This window comes from Arachis ipaensis, chromosome B05 (assembly GCF_000816755.2).
Source record: "Arachis ipaensis cultivar K30076 chromosome B05, Araip1.1, whole genome shotgun sequence".
Taxonomy (NCBI): domain Eukaryota; kingdom Viridiplantae; phylum Streptophyta; class Magnoliopsida; order Fabales; family Fabaceae; genus Arachis; species Arachis ipaensis.
In genome coordinates, this window is record NC_029789.2 from 140,691,970 (window position 1) to 140,709,137 (window position 17,168).

Consider the following 17,168-nt stretch of genomic DNA (forward strand, 5'->3'; position numbering starts at 1 on the left):
TTCTTTGCCACAACAACAATCTCAAGATATTCTTAATGCAATGCATATTGTTTCTACATCAAAGTTACTTCTTCAACAATTAAGAGATGGTGGATGGTGCAATTTTCTTGCAAATGTTAAAGATTTTTGTGAAAAACATGAAATTGAAGTCCTTAATATGAGTGCACAATATGTTTTTGGAAGAGGTCGATCTCGTCAACCAAGTGTGACAGTTGAGCATCATTATCGAATAGATGTATTCTTGACAACAATTGACTCTCAAATACAAGAGTTGAATAGTAGATTTAATGAGCAAACAATAGAGCTTTTGACTTTGAGTTGTGCTTTGGATCCTAAGGACAATTTCAAATCATTCAATATTGAAGAAATCAGCAAGTTAGCAGAGAAGTTTTATCCCATTGACTTTCCTTCTAATGAGCTAAATATTTTGAAATCTCAGTTGCAATATTATCAGCATGATATACCAAATCATTTGAAAGGTATTGGTACACTTTCTGAATTGTGCAACAAGTTGCAAGAAACGGGAAAATCAAGAACTTATCACATGGTTGATAGATTAATACGTCTTGTTTTGACTCTATCAGTGTCTACAGCAACAACAGAAAGAGCTTTTTCAGCAATGAAAATTGTTAAGACAAGACTCCGAAGTAAGATGGCTGATGAATTTCTTGCAGACAATTTGATCATCTATATAGAAAAAGAATTAGCAGCTATTTTTGACACAAATTCAATTATAGATGATTTTGAAAATAGAAAAAAACGTCGAATAGTCTTTTCATGATACAAAACTGTAAGTAGTAATTTTTATATATTATTGTCTTATTTTGATTGAGATTATATATTTATTTTTTTTTAATTTTATCAATAGAACTAGTAATATAAAATATAACACCGCCCCCCCTAAATAGTTAGCCTAGCTCCGCCCCTAACCAAAATGTTGCGAGCGCAAAAGAATTATAGGACAAATTAGAGGCAAAATATATGGCCGAGGACGCAACAAGTAAGAAATTTCTTGTCACTCGCTTTAATAATTATAAGATGGTTGATGGTAGATCTGTCATGGAACAACTGCATGAAATTGAGCGTATTTTAAATAATTTTAAGCAACATAACATGCACATGGATGATATCATCATTGTATCTTCAATTATTGACAAACTCTCTCCATCATGGAAAGAATTCAAAAGAACTATGAAACATAGAAAGGATGATGTTTCTCTTGAGCAACTAAGTAATCACCTTCGTCTTGAAGAAGAGTATCGTAAACAAGACGATACTAAAGAGCAAAGTGCTCATGCTAATCTTCACGTAATGGAAGATGGAAAATCCAACAAGCCCAACAAGAAGAGATACCGAGATTTTAATAAATCTCAAGGTAGCAATGGTGATTTTAGAAAGAATAAAAAGAAAGAAAATTATTTTCATTGTGGAAAACTAGGACATTTTAAGAAAGAATGTCGTTTCTTAAGAAAAAAGAAAGAAAAGAATGACACAGCAATAAAAGATAATCTTATTGCTGTAATTTCTGAGATTAACATGATTGAAGACATTGGATCATGGTGGATAGATTCTGGTGTAACTCGACATGTATGCAAGAATAAATATTTTTTCAAGACATTCAAAGAAGAGAATGTGACTATTCTGTACATGGGAAATGTGAAAATTAGTAAAGCTAATTTTAGAAAATATATAAATAAATAATTACTAAATAAAATGAGAGATAATAAACAATCTTAGTTTATAACCTTAGAATTTTAGTGGTTGAAAAAGAGAAGAATTATATACCTTTAATTGACGGATGGTTGATATTGAAGAGACTCACCTATAAATTGAGTTTTTCTTTAATTCATTTCAATCAAGTCATCCAGATAGAATAACATAATATTTCTTTGAGTAGTTTTCTCCTATATATATATATATATATAGAGAGAGAGAGAGAAGTGTGCTCTCCTTTTGTCAAGAGAGAGTGTTATTGTAGTCTCCTTGTGATAGAGGGAAGTTGTAATTCTCAAAGAAAGTTATTCAATTGTTTCCATATTTTATACAAATTTCTAATTTTTCATCTCTATATTTTGCTGTGTCATTTGTCTGGTACCTAACAGTGGTATCAGAGCCAAATGTTGCTGATTAATATTTTTTTTTCCGCTGCGAGTTATCGTCTAAAAAAATGGCAGCAAAGTATGAAATTCCGAAATTCAGTGGGAGTAATTTTTCCATATGAAAATTGAAGATAAAAGCCATTATGAGAAAAGACAATTGCTTGACAGCAATTGAAGGTAGACCCACTGAAATTACAGATGAAAAATGGAAGGAGATGGACAATAATGTTGTTGCAAACTTACACTTGGCACTAGCTGATTCAGTTTTATCAAGTGTAGCAGAAAAAAAGACAGCAAAAGAAATTTGGGATGCTCTCACCAAATTATATGAAGTCAAGTCACTTCACAACAAGATATTCTTGAAGAGAAGACTTTATACTCTTCGAATGAGTGAGTCCACATCGGCAACAGATCATATCAACAATCTAAATACGCTATTTTCCCAACTTTCATCGCTGGAATATACCATAGCGGAAAATAAACGTGCAGAGCTCTTACTTCAAAGTCTACCAGATTCATATGATCAACTTATCATTAACTTAACTAATAATGTTTTGACTGATTATCTTTCTTTTGATGACATGGCTGCTGCGATTCTTGAAGAAGAATCCAGGCGCAAGAATAAGGAAAATAGATTAGAGAGCTCAAAACAAGCAAAGGCTTTGTTGATGACAAGAGGAAGATCAATGGAGCATGGTTCCAGTGGAAGTCAAAGTAGACCAAAGTCACAAAGTAAGAAGCAGGTCAAATGCTACAATTGTAGTAAGAGAGGGCACTTCAAGAAAGATTCTTGGAATAAGAAGAGTATAGAGAAGGTTCCAGAAGGATCAAGTTCTCAAGGATGTGTTGCAAGTACCTCTGATGATGGAGAAATCATGTATGACGAAACAACAATTAGTTCTAAAGGCAGTAAACAGCTCACTGATGTTTGGATTGTTGATTCAGGAGCAACATGGCACATGACTCCTCATCGTGATTGGTTTTGTACATATGAACCTGTCTTGGAAGGATCTATGTTTATGGGAAACGATCATACCTTAGAAATTGTTGGAATGGGTACTGTCAAAATAAAAATGTTTGATGGTTCTATTCATTCACTTCAAGGGGTAAGACACGTGAAAGGCTTGAAGAAGAATTTGTTGTCGATTGGGCAATTGGATGAACTTGGCTGTAAGACCCATATTGAAGGTAGGATCTTAAAAGTTGTTAAAGGAGCTCTTGTGGTAATAAAAGCAGAAAAGATTGCAGCAAATCTATACATGCTTGTGGGAGATACTTTGCAAGAGGCAGAGGCGTCAGTTGCTTCAACAAGCCAAGAAGAAATGACGATGATATGGCATTGCAAACTAGGCCACATGTCAGAACGAGGCTTGAAGATTCTTGTAGAACGTAATCTCATTCCCGAGCTCAAATCGGTAAACTTACCGTTTTGTAAGCACTGTGTTACAAGCAAACAACATAGATTGACGTTTAGTAGATCAACTGCTCGGAGCAAGCACATATTAGAGTTGATTCATTCTGATGTGTGGGAATCACCGGAGATGTCCCTAGGAGGAGCAAAATATCTTGTATCATTTATTGATGATTACTCTAGGAGGATATGGGTGTACCCGATCAAGAAAAAGTCAGACGTGTTTGCGATGTTCAAAGAGTTCAAAGCAAAGTTAGAACTTGAATCTGGAAAGAAGATCAAGTGTTTAAGGACAGATAATGGAGAAGAATATGTTGATGGTGATTTTCTAACATTTTGCAAGCAAGCAGGTATTCAACGACAATTCACAGTTGCATATACGCCTCAGCAAAATGGTGTAGCAGAGCGAATGAATAGGACTCTCCTAGAAAGAGCATGAGCTATGTTGCAAACTGCAGGTTTAGCCAAGTCTTTTTGGGTAGAAGCTGTTAAAACTGCCTGTTATATGATAAATCGGTCACCATCAACTGCAATGGGGTTGAAGACACCAATGGAGATGTGGTAAGGTAAGCCACCTAATTATTCTTCTTTACATATATTTGGTTGTCCTGTGTACGTAATGTACAATTCCCAGGAAAGAACAAAGCTGGACCCAAAGTCTAGAAAATGTATATTCTTGGGTTATGCTGACGGAGTTAAGGGGTAACGCCTGTGGGATCCCACTGCCCGCAAGATAGTTGTCAGTAGAGATGTGATATTTACAGAAGATGAATTGCAAAAGAAACAAGAAAATGACAGCACTGTTAAAGAGATAACCACTGTTCAAATAGATGAAAAATGCAGAGAAGGTGATCTTTCTGAAGCAGAACCACAGCACGAAGAACAAGAAGCAGAGGCCAATGACATAGAAGTTCGTTGATCCACTCGACAAAGAAGAATACCATCATGACACTCAAATTATGTTTTGACAAACCATGATGCATATTGTCTTTTGACAGAAGATGGAGAGCCAACAACTTTTATGGAGGCTATGCGCAATCCAGACGCTTCTATGTGGATGACAGCAATGCAAGAAGAAATTGAGGCATTACATAGGAACCATACCTGGAAACTTGTTGAACTTCCAGCAGGTCGGAAAGTCATTGGTAGCAAATGGGTTTACAAGATCAAACGAAATAGTAATGATCAGGTGGAACGATATCGTGCAAGATTGGTTGTCAAGGGATATGCTCAGAAAGAAGGTATTGACTTCAATGAAATATTTTCTCCAGTGGTGAGACTAACTACTATTAGAGTAATTTTGGCTATGTGTGCTGCATTTGATTTACATCTAGAGCAATTAGATGTAAAGACTGATTTTCTTCATAGAAAACTTGAAGAAGAGATATATATACTCCAACCAGAAGGTTTTGAAGAACAAGAAAAAGAAAACTTGGTTTGCAGGTTAACTAAATCTCTGTACGGTCTAAAGCAGGCGCCAAGGTGTTGGTACAAGAGATTTGATTCTTTCATTATTAGCCTTGGATACAACAGACTTAGTTCAGATCATTGTACTTATTACAAGAGGTCTGGTGATAATGATTTTATCATTCTGCTGTTGTATGTGGATGACATGTTGGTGGTAGGTCCCAACAAAGATCAAATCCAAGAATTGAAGGTACAGTTGGCTAGGGAGTTTGATATGAAAGACTTGGGACCAGCAAACAAGATTTTAGGGATGCAAATTCACTAAGACAAAAAGGATAGGAAGATTTGGCTATCGCAAAAGAATTATTTGAAGAAGATCTTGCAACGCTTTAACATGCAAGAATGTAAGCCAATTTCAACCCCACTTCCTATGAATTTTAAATTATCTTCAAGTATGTGCCCTAGTAGTGAAGCAGAGAGGATGGAAATGTCTCGAGTACCGTATACATCAGCAGTGGGAAGCCTTATATATGCCATGATCTGTACAACGCCAGATATTGCTCAAGCAGTTGCGGTGGTAAGTCGATTTATGGCAGATCCGGGTAAAGAGCATTGGAATGTTGTTAAGAGGATCTTGAGATACATCAAAGTAACCTCAAATGTTGCATTATGTTTTAGAGGATCAGAATTTATTATCAATGGATATGTCGACTCAGACTTTGCAGGTAATCTTGATAAACAAAAATCTACTACAGGCTATGTGTTTACACTTGCAGCAGGAGCTGTGAGCTGGCTATCTAAATTACAGACTGTTGTAGCTTTATTTACTATAGAAGCTGAATATATGGCAGCTACACAAGCATGCAAGGAAGCTATTTGGATCCAAAGGTTGATAGAAGAACTCGGGCACAAACAACAGAAGATTTCTGTGTATTGTGACAGTCAGAGTGTCTTGCACATTGCAAGGAATCCTGCCTTTCATTCAAGAACAAAACACATTGGAGTACAATATCACTTTGTTCGGGAAGTAGTAGAAGAAGGAAGTGTTGATATGCAGAAGATTCACACTAAAGATAACCTAGCAGATGTCATGACAAAACCAATCAACACAGAAAAGTTTGAATGGTGTAGATCCTCATACGGCCTATGGAATACATGAGTAATATGAATTTTGAAAATTTATCAAAATTAGCTTTAAGTGGGAGATTGTGAAAATTAGTAAAGCTAATTTTAGAAAATATATAAATAAATAATAACTAAATAAAATGAGAGGTAATAAAAAATCTTAGTTTATAACCTTAGAATTTTAGTGGTTGAAAAAGAGAAGAATTATATACTTCTAATTGACGGATGGTTCATATTGAAGATACTCAACTATAAATTGAGTTTTTCTTTAATTCATTTCAATCAAGTCATCCAGATAGAATAACATAATATTTCTTTGAGTAGTTTTCTCCTATATATATAGAGAAGTGTGCTCTCCTTTTGTCAAGAGAGAGTGTTATTATAGTCTCCTTGTGATAGAGAGAAGTTGTAATTCTCAAAGAAAGTTATTCAATTGTTTCCATATTTTATACAAATTTCTAATTTTTCATCTCTATATTTTACTGTGTCATTTGTCTGGTACCTAACAGGAAATGCATCAACTGTTCAAGTAATGAACAAAGGAACGGTGGAACTTGAATTCACTTCTGGAAGAGTACTGACTCTTACTGATGTATATTATGTACCCGAAGTCAGAAAAAAATTAGTTTCTGTCCCTCTACTTAACAAATATGGGTTTAAGTCTGTATTTGAAGGAGACAAATTTATTTTGTCTAAGGGTGGAGTGTTTGTGGGTAAAGGATATCTATGTGAGAATATGTTTAAATTGAATATTGTAAATACTACTACATTTTGTTTATATTGCTGAGTCCTTTGATTTATGGTATAATCGAATAATAATAATAATAATAATAATGTTTCTGTTTATATTGCCAAGTCCTTTGATTTATGGCATAATCGTTTAGGACATGTTTATTTTCATAAATTAAATGATATGATAAAATATGATCTTATTCCAAAATTAATTAAAAATTCAGATGTATGTACAACTTGTATGTTAACCAAGATAACAAGACTTCCTTTTCAAAGAGTACAAAGAAATTCAAAGTTATTAGAATTAATACATTCTTATGTATGTGATTTGCATGGTTGGCCTACTATAGGTGGAAAGAAATATTTTGTAACTTTTATTGATGATTTCAGTAGATATTGTTACATATATTTGATGCATTCTAAAGATGAAGTCTTGGATAAATTTAAGATTTTTAAAACTGAAGTTGAATTACAACATGAAATCTTTATTAAGTGCTTAAGGTCTGACCGTAGAGGAGAATATTATAATCCTAGTTATTTTGAGTCCACTGGTATTATTCATCAAACTATTGCACCATATTCTCCACAACAGAATGGTATTACTGAAAGAAAAAATAGGGTGCTGGAAGAAATGGTTAATGCTATGCTATCTTATTCTGGTCTAGCAAAAGGTTATTGGGGTGAGGCTATCTTAACAGCCTGTTATATTTTAAACAGAATTCCTAATAAAAGGAATAAAATAACTCCATATGAACTTTGAAAGAATAAAAAGCCTAACCTTAAATATCTTAAAATTTGGGGCTGTAGAGCAATAGTAAAAGTTCTTGAACCTAAAAGAAAGAAATTAGGAGAAATAGGTATATAATGTATTTTCTTAGGATATGCTGAGAACAGTAAAGCTTATAGGTTTGTAGTTATTGAATCTAATGAATCATATTCTACTAATACAGTTATTGAATCAAGAGATGCAATTTTCTTAGATGATAGATTTAATTCAACTCCAAGATCTGAAAGTAAAATTCACTTAGAAATAGAAGAAAATGTAGAAAATAAGCCCGTTGAAAATATTGAACTTAGAAAAAGTAAAAGAATAAGAAAAGCAAATACTTATGGACCAGATTTTTTTATGTTCCTTGTGGAAGAAACAGGAGAATCAATAGATAGCATTGCACCCATATGCCTTCATATGGAAGGTGATCCTGAGACCTATGAAGAGGCTATAAGGTCTCGAGATTCAGATTTTTGGAAAGAAGCAATATAAGATGAGATGGACTCAAAAATGAGAAATAACACTTGAAAATTAGTGGATCTTCCTCGTGGGTCAAAAGTCATTGGTTCTAAATGGATTTTCAAAAAGAAAATAAAATTAGATGGAACTGATAAGTTCAAAGCACGGTTAGTTGCTAAGGGGTTTGCACAAAAAGAAGGAATTGATTACTTTGATACATATGCACCAGTAACAAGAATTGCTACAATTAGAGTGCTTATAGCACTTGCTTCAATTTTTAATTTTGTCATTCACCAAATAGATGTTAAAATAGCTTTTTTAAATAGTGAACTAGACGAAGAGGTGTATATGAAGCAACCCGAAGGATTTATAGTTGCTGGTCAAGAAAATAAAATGTGCAAATTAGTTAAGTCTTTATATGGATTGAAACAAGCCCCTAAGCAATAGCATAAAAAATTTGATGAAATTGTTCGTGCTAATGGATATAAAATAAATGAATCTGATAAATTTGTATATAGTAAAGTTAAAAATGGTAAAGGTGTTATGATTTGTTTATATGTTGATGATATGCTTATTTTTGGTACTGATTTAGAAGAGGTAGAAAAAACTAAACATTTTTTGTCTAGTAATTTTGATATCAAAGATATGGGAGTTGCAGATATAATTTTAGGAATTAAAATTGTTAGAGATGGTCATAATTTAGGATTATCTCAATCTCATTATATAGAAAAAATATTAAAAAGGTTTGATGAGTTTGAAGGATATTCGGTGAGTACTCCTTTTGATCCAAGTATTAAATTAGTACCCAATACAGGTTCGTCTGTTTCACAAATTGAGTATGCAAAAATAATTGGATGCTTAATGTATGCTATGACCTGTACTAGACCAGATATAGCATATGCTGTAGGTGGCTTAAGTCGGTATACAAGCAATCCAAGTAAAGACTATTGGCATGCTGTCCAAAAAATATTAAAATATTTGAAAGGAACAATAAACTATACTTTGTTGTATAGTGGTGAACCTTCTGTTTTAGAAGGATATACAGATGCCAGTTGGATAAACTATACAGAAGATCATGCATCAACAAGTGGTTGGATCTTTATCCTTGGTGGGGGTGCTGTTTCTTGGGGATCCAAGAAACAAACTTGTATAACGGACTCTACCATGGCTGCAGAATTTGTTGCTTTGGCAGCAGCAAGCAGGGAAGCTGAATGGCTTAGAGATTTATTACATGAAATTTCAGTTTGGCCAAAACCAATGACACCAATCTCTATACATTGTGATAGCCAAGCAACATTATCAAAGGCTTATAGCCAAGTTTATAATGGAAAATCTAGGCACATTGGAATAAGACATAGCTATGTTAAAAACCTTATTGGTAATGGAGTTATATCTATAAATTTTATAAGGTCAGAACAAAATCTTGCAGATCATTTGACGAAAGGATTGACAAGGAATTTGGTGTTTAAAACATCAAAAGGGATGGGACTAAAATCCGTATTTTAAATAATTACCAATGGTGGAAACCCAACTCACACTTGAGTAACGTCAAGTCTTGAGTTCAATGCGGTAAAGTACACTATTAGAGTAATTGCAAGTACTCATAATTATTTCTTTCATCCCAAGATAAAAAGTACTTGGAACCATAATGGTATAAAGGAATAGGATGAGTTTTGCTCTTAATAGACATATAACAAGTATATTATTGCTGAAGTATTTAATTATGGGATACTTTTAATAGAGTCTACCTATATGAGTGTGAACTGAGGTCGGTTCTTAGAGTTAAGATTTTACTCTTAGAGCACTCATGAAAGGATACAAGATACAAGGTCATGTAGTATACTAAATGTGTCATATGTAATATAACATCTAAATGATACCGAAATTTTATGTGTCATCAGTGCACGCTTGTTCATATGAGTTAAATGGTTCAAATCTTGTCTACCATTTTAAATTCGGATAAGTGAATACCAGTATACCACTGGTTACTAGGTAAAGGTTCAAATCGCAAGATACCTCTACTGAAAGCATAAAACTTCCAGAATAATAGGATTGAAAAGAAATTTTGAAAATGGTGGGGGATTGTGAGATATATTTTTAAAATATGTGAAAAGCTATTTTGAAGAGTTACATCTCTTCATAGAGTTGTGACTTAATCAAAAGTTATGCCTGTTAAAAGGTTGCATCTATTTGAATAGTTATGTCTGTTGAAAGATTATAACTATTTGAAAAGTTGTGTCTGTTTAGTATGTAGCTGCATGTACTCCGTCTTTATAAATTTCCCTCATTTCATTATTGCTAGTGAATCCATCTCAACACTTTCTTTATGCGCAAAAGAAAGAATAAAGAATATTATTCTGTAAATTATCATTTAGTGTAAGGCTTGACTGTGTGAGTGCATAAACAAGTCAAGTGTTCTTCATTGTATCCTACAGGAAATTCGCCAGTAACTCATTTTGCACACTATTGTATATTGGTGGGGGCGAATTAAGCCTAAAGGAAAGTGTGTGTAACACACGCCTTGAAGAATTGCGCTATTTGATTCACTATCCCCTTCTCTCTTAACTCACAATTTGTAGTCTCTTTCATATCCATATGGAGAAGAGAAGAGAAGAAAAGAAAAGATAGGGGTTACTACTATCGAGAAGAGAATAATAATTAAATTTGGGAATTAAAATTTTTAATTTTGATTTAGGAACCAAATTGCTCCATAAAAGTTTACTAATCCACGTCAGCTAGACGTTACCTGCCAACGTGTCACAGAGGAGTCCAGATAAACTTTTCGGTGGTGCCAGATGGACAGAATGTGCGGAAAGGACAAATTTGAGTCCCGAAATACAACTTCAGGAACAAATATGGATAACTTTTAAGTTCAAGGACTACTATGAGGATCGAGTACAACTTCAGAGACTACTTTGAAGCGTATCTCAACCAAGATCTACACGAGTAAGTGTATTCGACTTGTTATATGACATGGATATTATTATGATCTGGATTCGATCCGATTTGAACAGCAAAAAAGGGTTTTCAACTGCATTAATGTGTATATCTATAAACTCATCTATTATTTAAAATGGAAGATAATAATTCTTCCTTAAACATATAAGAACTACTCAGTATTCACTATTATAGGTGGAAAAGATCTAAAATGATAGTCAAATCATTATTCTTATTATATAAATATTCTATCATATACAAGTATTTTTTAACTTTAATTCATAAAATTTATTTAAATTTTTACGAACTTAAACATTAGAATCTTTTATAAATATTACTCTCTAAAATTCAGACGGCTTTACCTCATTAAAAAAGACATCAAATTTTTCATTAGAAAAAATTTTAACCTCATGTCTATATCCAAATCACACCAATTATAGGTAATTTTCAAAACAGGTAATGTACTAAATTTCGATTAGTTAGTTAGGTTGTTATAGATTCAATTCCCTTTGTAGAGACCATTATAATTATGCTTTCATGTATATGAGGCATGTTGTGAGAGATATGTGATATCATACAATTCACTTAAGACAATTTATTCTCACTGACCTCTCTTCTCCATCCGTTTTCTCTATTTCTATCTCTATGTCTTATTTTTTGTAAAATTTAAAAACTTCAATGTAATAATTTTTTTTTTAAATAAAAACATCTTATACGAAATTTTTTAATAACCTATTTAAACATATACTTATTTTTTTATAAATACAAAAATTTTGGTTTTTCTAATGATGCTTCTAAAAAACTACACTAAAATTTAATTTCTAAAGTAATATTTAGTTATTTTATCATTTTTTTAATTTTTGTTGAGCATTTTTATCATTTTGATTTTTTAAAAGTATTTTTGTCACCTCTTAAATCTTTCTAAGACATTTTTTTAGTTTATTTATTCTCCATCTAATGGTCAGAATCCACTTGTTTCAACAAAATTATTTACATTTTGTTATAAGGACAAATATAAATATATAATATAAGAAAGTTCAACATGTAACAATGAACAAATACGTATATTTATGTGTTGAGCTATTTTGGAGAGTTTTCGACTACAAGAGATTTTGGAAGGAACCAATAAAATAAAAATAATATAAAATGAGAAAATCCGACATTTAATTTAAAATTGAGGCATAAAATTAACGGATTTTTTATTTATAAAGTATAACCTATTTATTTCTATTTCTCTTCGATTTGAGATTAATTCTTTATACTACTCACATTCACTACTTAATAATTTTCGCTTTATGTGTGAGCATTGAGCAAAGATTAATCATGAGTTCTGATACAACTTATTGATACACTATAATTGTTGGGGTGTGTCTATATAAAATTATAAATAATCAATAACAAATGTGGATAAAAATTGGGATTATAATTTGAAAATTTAGATACAACTAAATATGTGTAAACTATATAGCAATCTAAATCCCAACAAACTTTTAATAACTAAAAAGAAAATTCTTTTAAAAAAGAATAATCCACAATAAAAGAATTTCTCAGTTCCAAAATGTTAGGCGACTAACATTTTTCTCTTGTATTTGTCTTGTATTTGAGCCAACATTAATTAGCTGACTCTAATTTTTTTAACTAAAAATGTTAATCGCCCAACATTCTCCTCAATTGTAACCTCAACCTATGGCATTACATCATTGGTTGTAGGTCCTCTGTTCCTCGTAATTTTGCATATTTCCCACACCAAGAAAAAAAAAAAGAAAAAGGTTTAAAAGAATAAACAAATTTGGAAAACCCAATAATGATACATACTAAATACATGGATGAACCATTCCAACCAATTCTTTCATGCCTAGCACACTTTTTTCTCAAACCCAATTGTAACATCATCTACACATCCTGATCCAAATCATCATCATAATCTAATCTCACTTAGCCTTTGAAACAAGACTTTGTTGTCAGCTTCATCATATTCATATCATAATTAAGAAGATCAATTCATATATTAATTAATCTCCCCCATTATATATATTATTATTAATTAAGATCAATTTCACCACTCTCCTTCACCTCTTGGATTCTATCCACAGCTTCTTTGACATCCAATCTCTTTTCAACATCAGCTTCACAACAAGCCAATGCAATCCTTAATAGCTTTGCCATCTCAACCTCATTTTCTTTGCTTGCACTCATTTCTTTATCAAAAACCTCACTACTCCACTCTTCAGGAACAACTGAATCAACCCAATTTGCTAAGCTCAATTCACTCCCTCTCCCTTGTTGCAAGAAATTTGCTGGGAATTTTCCAGTTAGAATCTCCAAGATTAAGATCCCAAGGCTCCAAACATCAGTCTTCTTTGTAACTCTGCCTTGTTGCAAATACTCTGGTGACTTGTAAATTACCATAATGTCTGATGCAAGCTCTTGATTAATCACTGGCACTAGGCCATAATCTGTTAGGACTGGTTCATAGTTTTCATTTAGAAGAACATTTGATGATTTTAGATGTCCATGTGGTGCTATTAGACTTGGCATCTCTTTGTATAGATATTCAAGACCTTTTGATATGCCTTTCACTATCTTTAATCTTGTTGGCCAATCAAGGCTTGGTTGCCCCAATGCTTGGTGTCCTGAAATTTTTTTTTTTCAATAAATAAATAACTATTCTATATACAATCATGCTGCTTATATTTTAAAAATAAACTAATTAACACATGTATTTATACGCATAATAATTGATTTGGTTGCTGATCTTCTATATGCATATAGCATTTTTATTCTATATAATAAAAATGAAGTGGTGCATAAACATTTCGGTCAAATCAATTAATGATTTGGTGAAAATCTTTTCTATATAGAATATAGTATTATTTTTTACAATGAAAGATTTAAAGAATTAACAATTCTAACAATAAAAAATTTAAACAAATTCAATACTCATCAAACATAAATTGAGTTAGTTTAATAAAACTATCAAATAACCTACCAATATTTTATAGTTTTATCGAACTAATCAATCTAATCTTTCATAGTTAGAATTCTAGGCGCATAAATATTTCGTAGTTAAAAATGGTAGTTTACTTGGCAAGGAACATACCGTGAAGGCGAACAGCCAAGCTGCCATTAGGAACAAAATCAGTAATCAAGAGCTTCTCTTCCCTTCTGTAGTAGTAAGCTACCAAAGGAAGCAAATTAGGATGACTCAACATCCCAATCCTTCTCATGTGTTCTTGAAATTCTTCTTTATTGCAATTGTTCATCTGCTTGAATCTTTTCACAACCACCATTGGTCCACTTAACAAAGAAGCCTTATAGGATGAACTGTAACAACCACTGCCCAAAATCTCAGCAGAGGCCTTCAAAAGATCTTGCATATCAAACTCTTCCCTGTCATCCTCCCTCTTCACAAATGACAACCTCATGCTATGTTTCTTGCTTCCACGGGAAGATCCAGTTGACCTTAAAGACCTACAGTTGTTAATCCAGAAAATTTTTATATAATCATATACATAATGTATGATTCGCACAATATGTATAATAATATTTTTATATATTGCTAATAAAATGAGTACATATTTTGTAATGATCAATAATTATTTAAAAAATAACATTTTTAATTATGCTTTTTGATATTTGGTCCTTATTACTATGTTGAGAAAAAAATATGTGTCAATAAAAATATTAACAAAAAATGTTTATCTTTTGACAATTATTTATGGTAGAAGAATGTTTTTCAATATTTTTATCTACATAACTATTAATTATTATTATTATTATTATTTTTTTGTTTGTTTGTATAATTAATGAGGGTAAACAAAAACTCTGTAATGGATTTTTAGAGAAATAATATTTACATTTTTTTATAGTATAAAACAAATTTTTATCTTCTCCTTTTTTTATATTATTACTTTAATACTAAAAGTGAAAAGACACATATTACGCAATTTAATTTTATTTAATGATTGTTTTTGTTGTGGATAAAAAAAAAAAGAATAAATCTGAGTTAAAACCTGTGGCTACCACCATCATCGGAAAGATCTCCTACTTTCTTGTGGAAGCTTGACGGTATTGATGGACTCTCGAATGAAGAAGAAGGTTCTCTACGTTGTTGTCTCTGTTTTTTCCTGTGAAGAAGGAGTACTATCACTGCTGCAATCACAAATATTGCCACCGCAGCAAATATAGCAAGCACTATTATGCTCGCTAATGATGTCTTATTCGACGGACATTTGTTATGTAATGGCGCTCCACATAGCTTTTTGTTACCTGAATATACACATCAATAATCAATACTTTCATAATGTGTTCCGCCAAAAATAAAATACTTGTATAATGTAACTCAGATATTAAATATAATCACTCATGTAAGGAAGTATTAATACGAAAATGATAATTAAAATATTAACACATATTATAATTATGTCAGCTTATATTTATAAATGAATTCATGTTTACATGAGTAGTATTTTTAAAGTTATACTACATATATATTAAAATCAGTCACTAATATAAAATATATAATGAAATATAAATACACATTTAAAATAAATTAAACGACACATATATTTATACACAAATATATTGATAATTAATTTTGGTGATTAATTTTAACATACAAATGACTTTTTTATAAAATTTAAAATTAAACAAAACTTTTTTTCATGGTTAAAAACTATTAAATAATTTGATATAATTAAATTAGAATTTAATAATTACTAATTAGCAACCAATTTATATAAAAACAATTGAATGGGAGTTTTTAGGAAACAAAGAATAAATTATAAGGATGTGGCGTATGAGGCGATTATTATTTTTGGGGAAAAAATGTTACCGGCGAAAGATGCACGAGGAAACTTGGTCAAATCGGAAGGTATTTGTCCCTGTAATTTATTATCAGCGAGGCTCATTGATCTCAATGTCGGTGGCATACTCGGAATATTTCCACTGAATTGGTTTCCCTCCAACCTCAGCTCTCTAAGCCTTGGCATTGTGGATAACGAACTTGGCAACGGACCACTAAACTTGTTATTGGACAAGTAAATCTTCTTCAGCCATTGCAAACCGGCGAAGGCATCGGTCGGAATCTCGCCGGAGAAATGGTTATCGGAAAGATAGATCGCCTTCAATCCCGGCAATTTGTTGAGCTCCGGCCACGAGCCTTCAAGATTATTGTGCATGAGACTGAGTGTCCTCAGATATGGTAGACCCTTCAAGGCGTCCACATCGATGGATCCTTTGATCCCCATCCTCTCGAGCTTTATCCCCCATGTGTTCCCGTTATAGCACAAAATGTGAGGCCAATTCGCCTTCGCTCCGTTACATGGAGGCGTTGTTGAATTCCATGACGATAAGGCGTCGTTGTTTATCTGAAGGGACTCCTTGAACTTGAGGAGGAGGTCGGTGTCGGAGGCGCCGACGGCCACGCTGTGCATCATGAGGATGGCGACGGCGGCGGAGACGAGGATGAGTGCCATAGTGGAAGGGGTTGGCACACGCACAAGGAGAGGTGCCGCGTGCACGCCCTTGGGAAAGGGCTCTTTGGTAATTTAAAATCCAGAAATACGGAGAGAAAGAGAAGAGAATGTGCTAGGGATGAAGAAAGAAACGGCTTGGCTGTTGCTGATTTTGGTCAAGAAAACAAGAGAATGAGAAACGCAAGGACACGGTAACGAAATTAAGAAACAACGCTAAGAATAGTTCGTAGCAGAAGTTGCTTCTTAATTAAACAAGGAGAAGTAACAGTAATAATAACTTAATAAGTAATAATAATAATGATCATGATAATAATTATTTTATTTTTCTTTTTCTTGTTCGTTTTATTTGTTTGTTATTTTCAATATATCTTATGTGTTTGTTGAATTCAACATCAGAAATATACGCCCAGCCTTTGAAATGTACATATGCATGTTGCATGCCTATTCTCGAGCCCTTTCATTTGGTTGACTTTATGTTGACCTCTGCATCCATAATAATTATATGCTTTCATTTATATTTTCTTATTATATAATATTCACTTGAAATATCTTTTAGCTGTGATTTGTTTGCAAGTAAAAAAATATTATGTGCACTAAAAATAATTATTAATTTAATTAATATATATTTATGTATAAATATTAAAAATATTATTCGTACATTAAAATTAGTTACTAAGATTAATCACTAATATATTTGTATATAAATACATGTGTAGTTTAATTTATTTTCAATGTGTATTTATATTTTAACA

The 17,168-nt window shown here is 32.3% G+C and overlaps 3 protein-coding genes across 3 annotated transcripts in view; 2 read left to right on the forward strand and 1 right to left on the reverse strand.

Moving 5' to 3' along the window:
* LOC107641330 overlaps positions 1-781 on the forward strand; it is a 4,220-nt gene extending 3,439 nt beyond the window's left edge. Inside the window, exon 4 of the mRNA XM_016344825.1 lies at positions 65-781. Coding sequence (XP_016200311.1) covers positions 65-781 — 717 coding nt within the window. The remainder of the gene's footprint in view (positions 1-64) is intronic.
* On the reverse strand, positions 12,709-16,622 carry LOC107641331 (pollen receptor-like kinase 1). The gene is made up of 4 exons (XM_016344828.2): positions 15,774-16,622; positions 14,953-15,208; positions 14,040-14,410; positions 12,709-13,572 (listed from the first exon to the last, which is right to left on the reverse strand). Exons 1-4 carry the CDS (start codon positions 16,414-16,416, stop codon positions 12,980-12,982), a joined length of 1,863 nt encoding a protein of 620 aa, XP_016200314.1. The 5' UTR covers positions 16,417-16,622; the 3' UTR covers positions 12,709-12,979.
* LOC107641332 (WD repeat-containing protein 36) overlaps positions 15,030-17,168 on the forward strand; it is an 8,822-nt gene continuing 6,683 nt past the window's right edge. Inside the window, exon 1 of the mRNA XM_016344829.2 lies at positions 15,030-15,037. The gene's annotated coding sequence lies outside the window, so the exon portion shown is untranslated. The remainder of the gene's footprint in view (positions 15,038-17,168) is intronic.

Bases quoted from the DNA above. Each gene is read 5' to 3' on its own strand.
- LOC107641331 (XM_016344828.2), bottom strand. From the start codon at position 16,416: ATGGCACTCATCCTCGTCTCCGCCGCCGTCGCCATCCTCATGATGCAC. The intron at 15,209-15,773 runs GTAACATTTTTT...GTGTATATTCAG, and splicing joins TCCTCGTGCATCTTTCGCCG to GTAACAAAAAGCTATGTGGA. The intron at 13,573-14,039 runs GTATGTTCCTTG...AAAAAATTTCAG, and splicing joins CTTGGCTGTTCGCCTTCACG to GACACCAAGCATTGGGGCAA.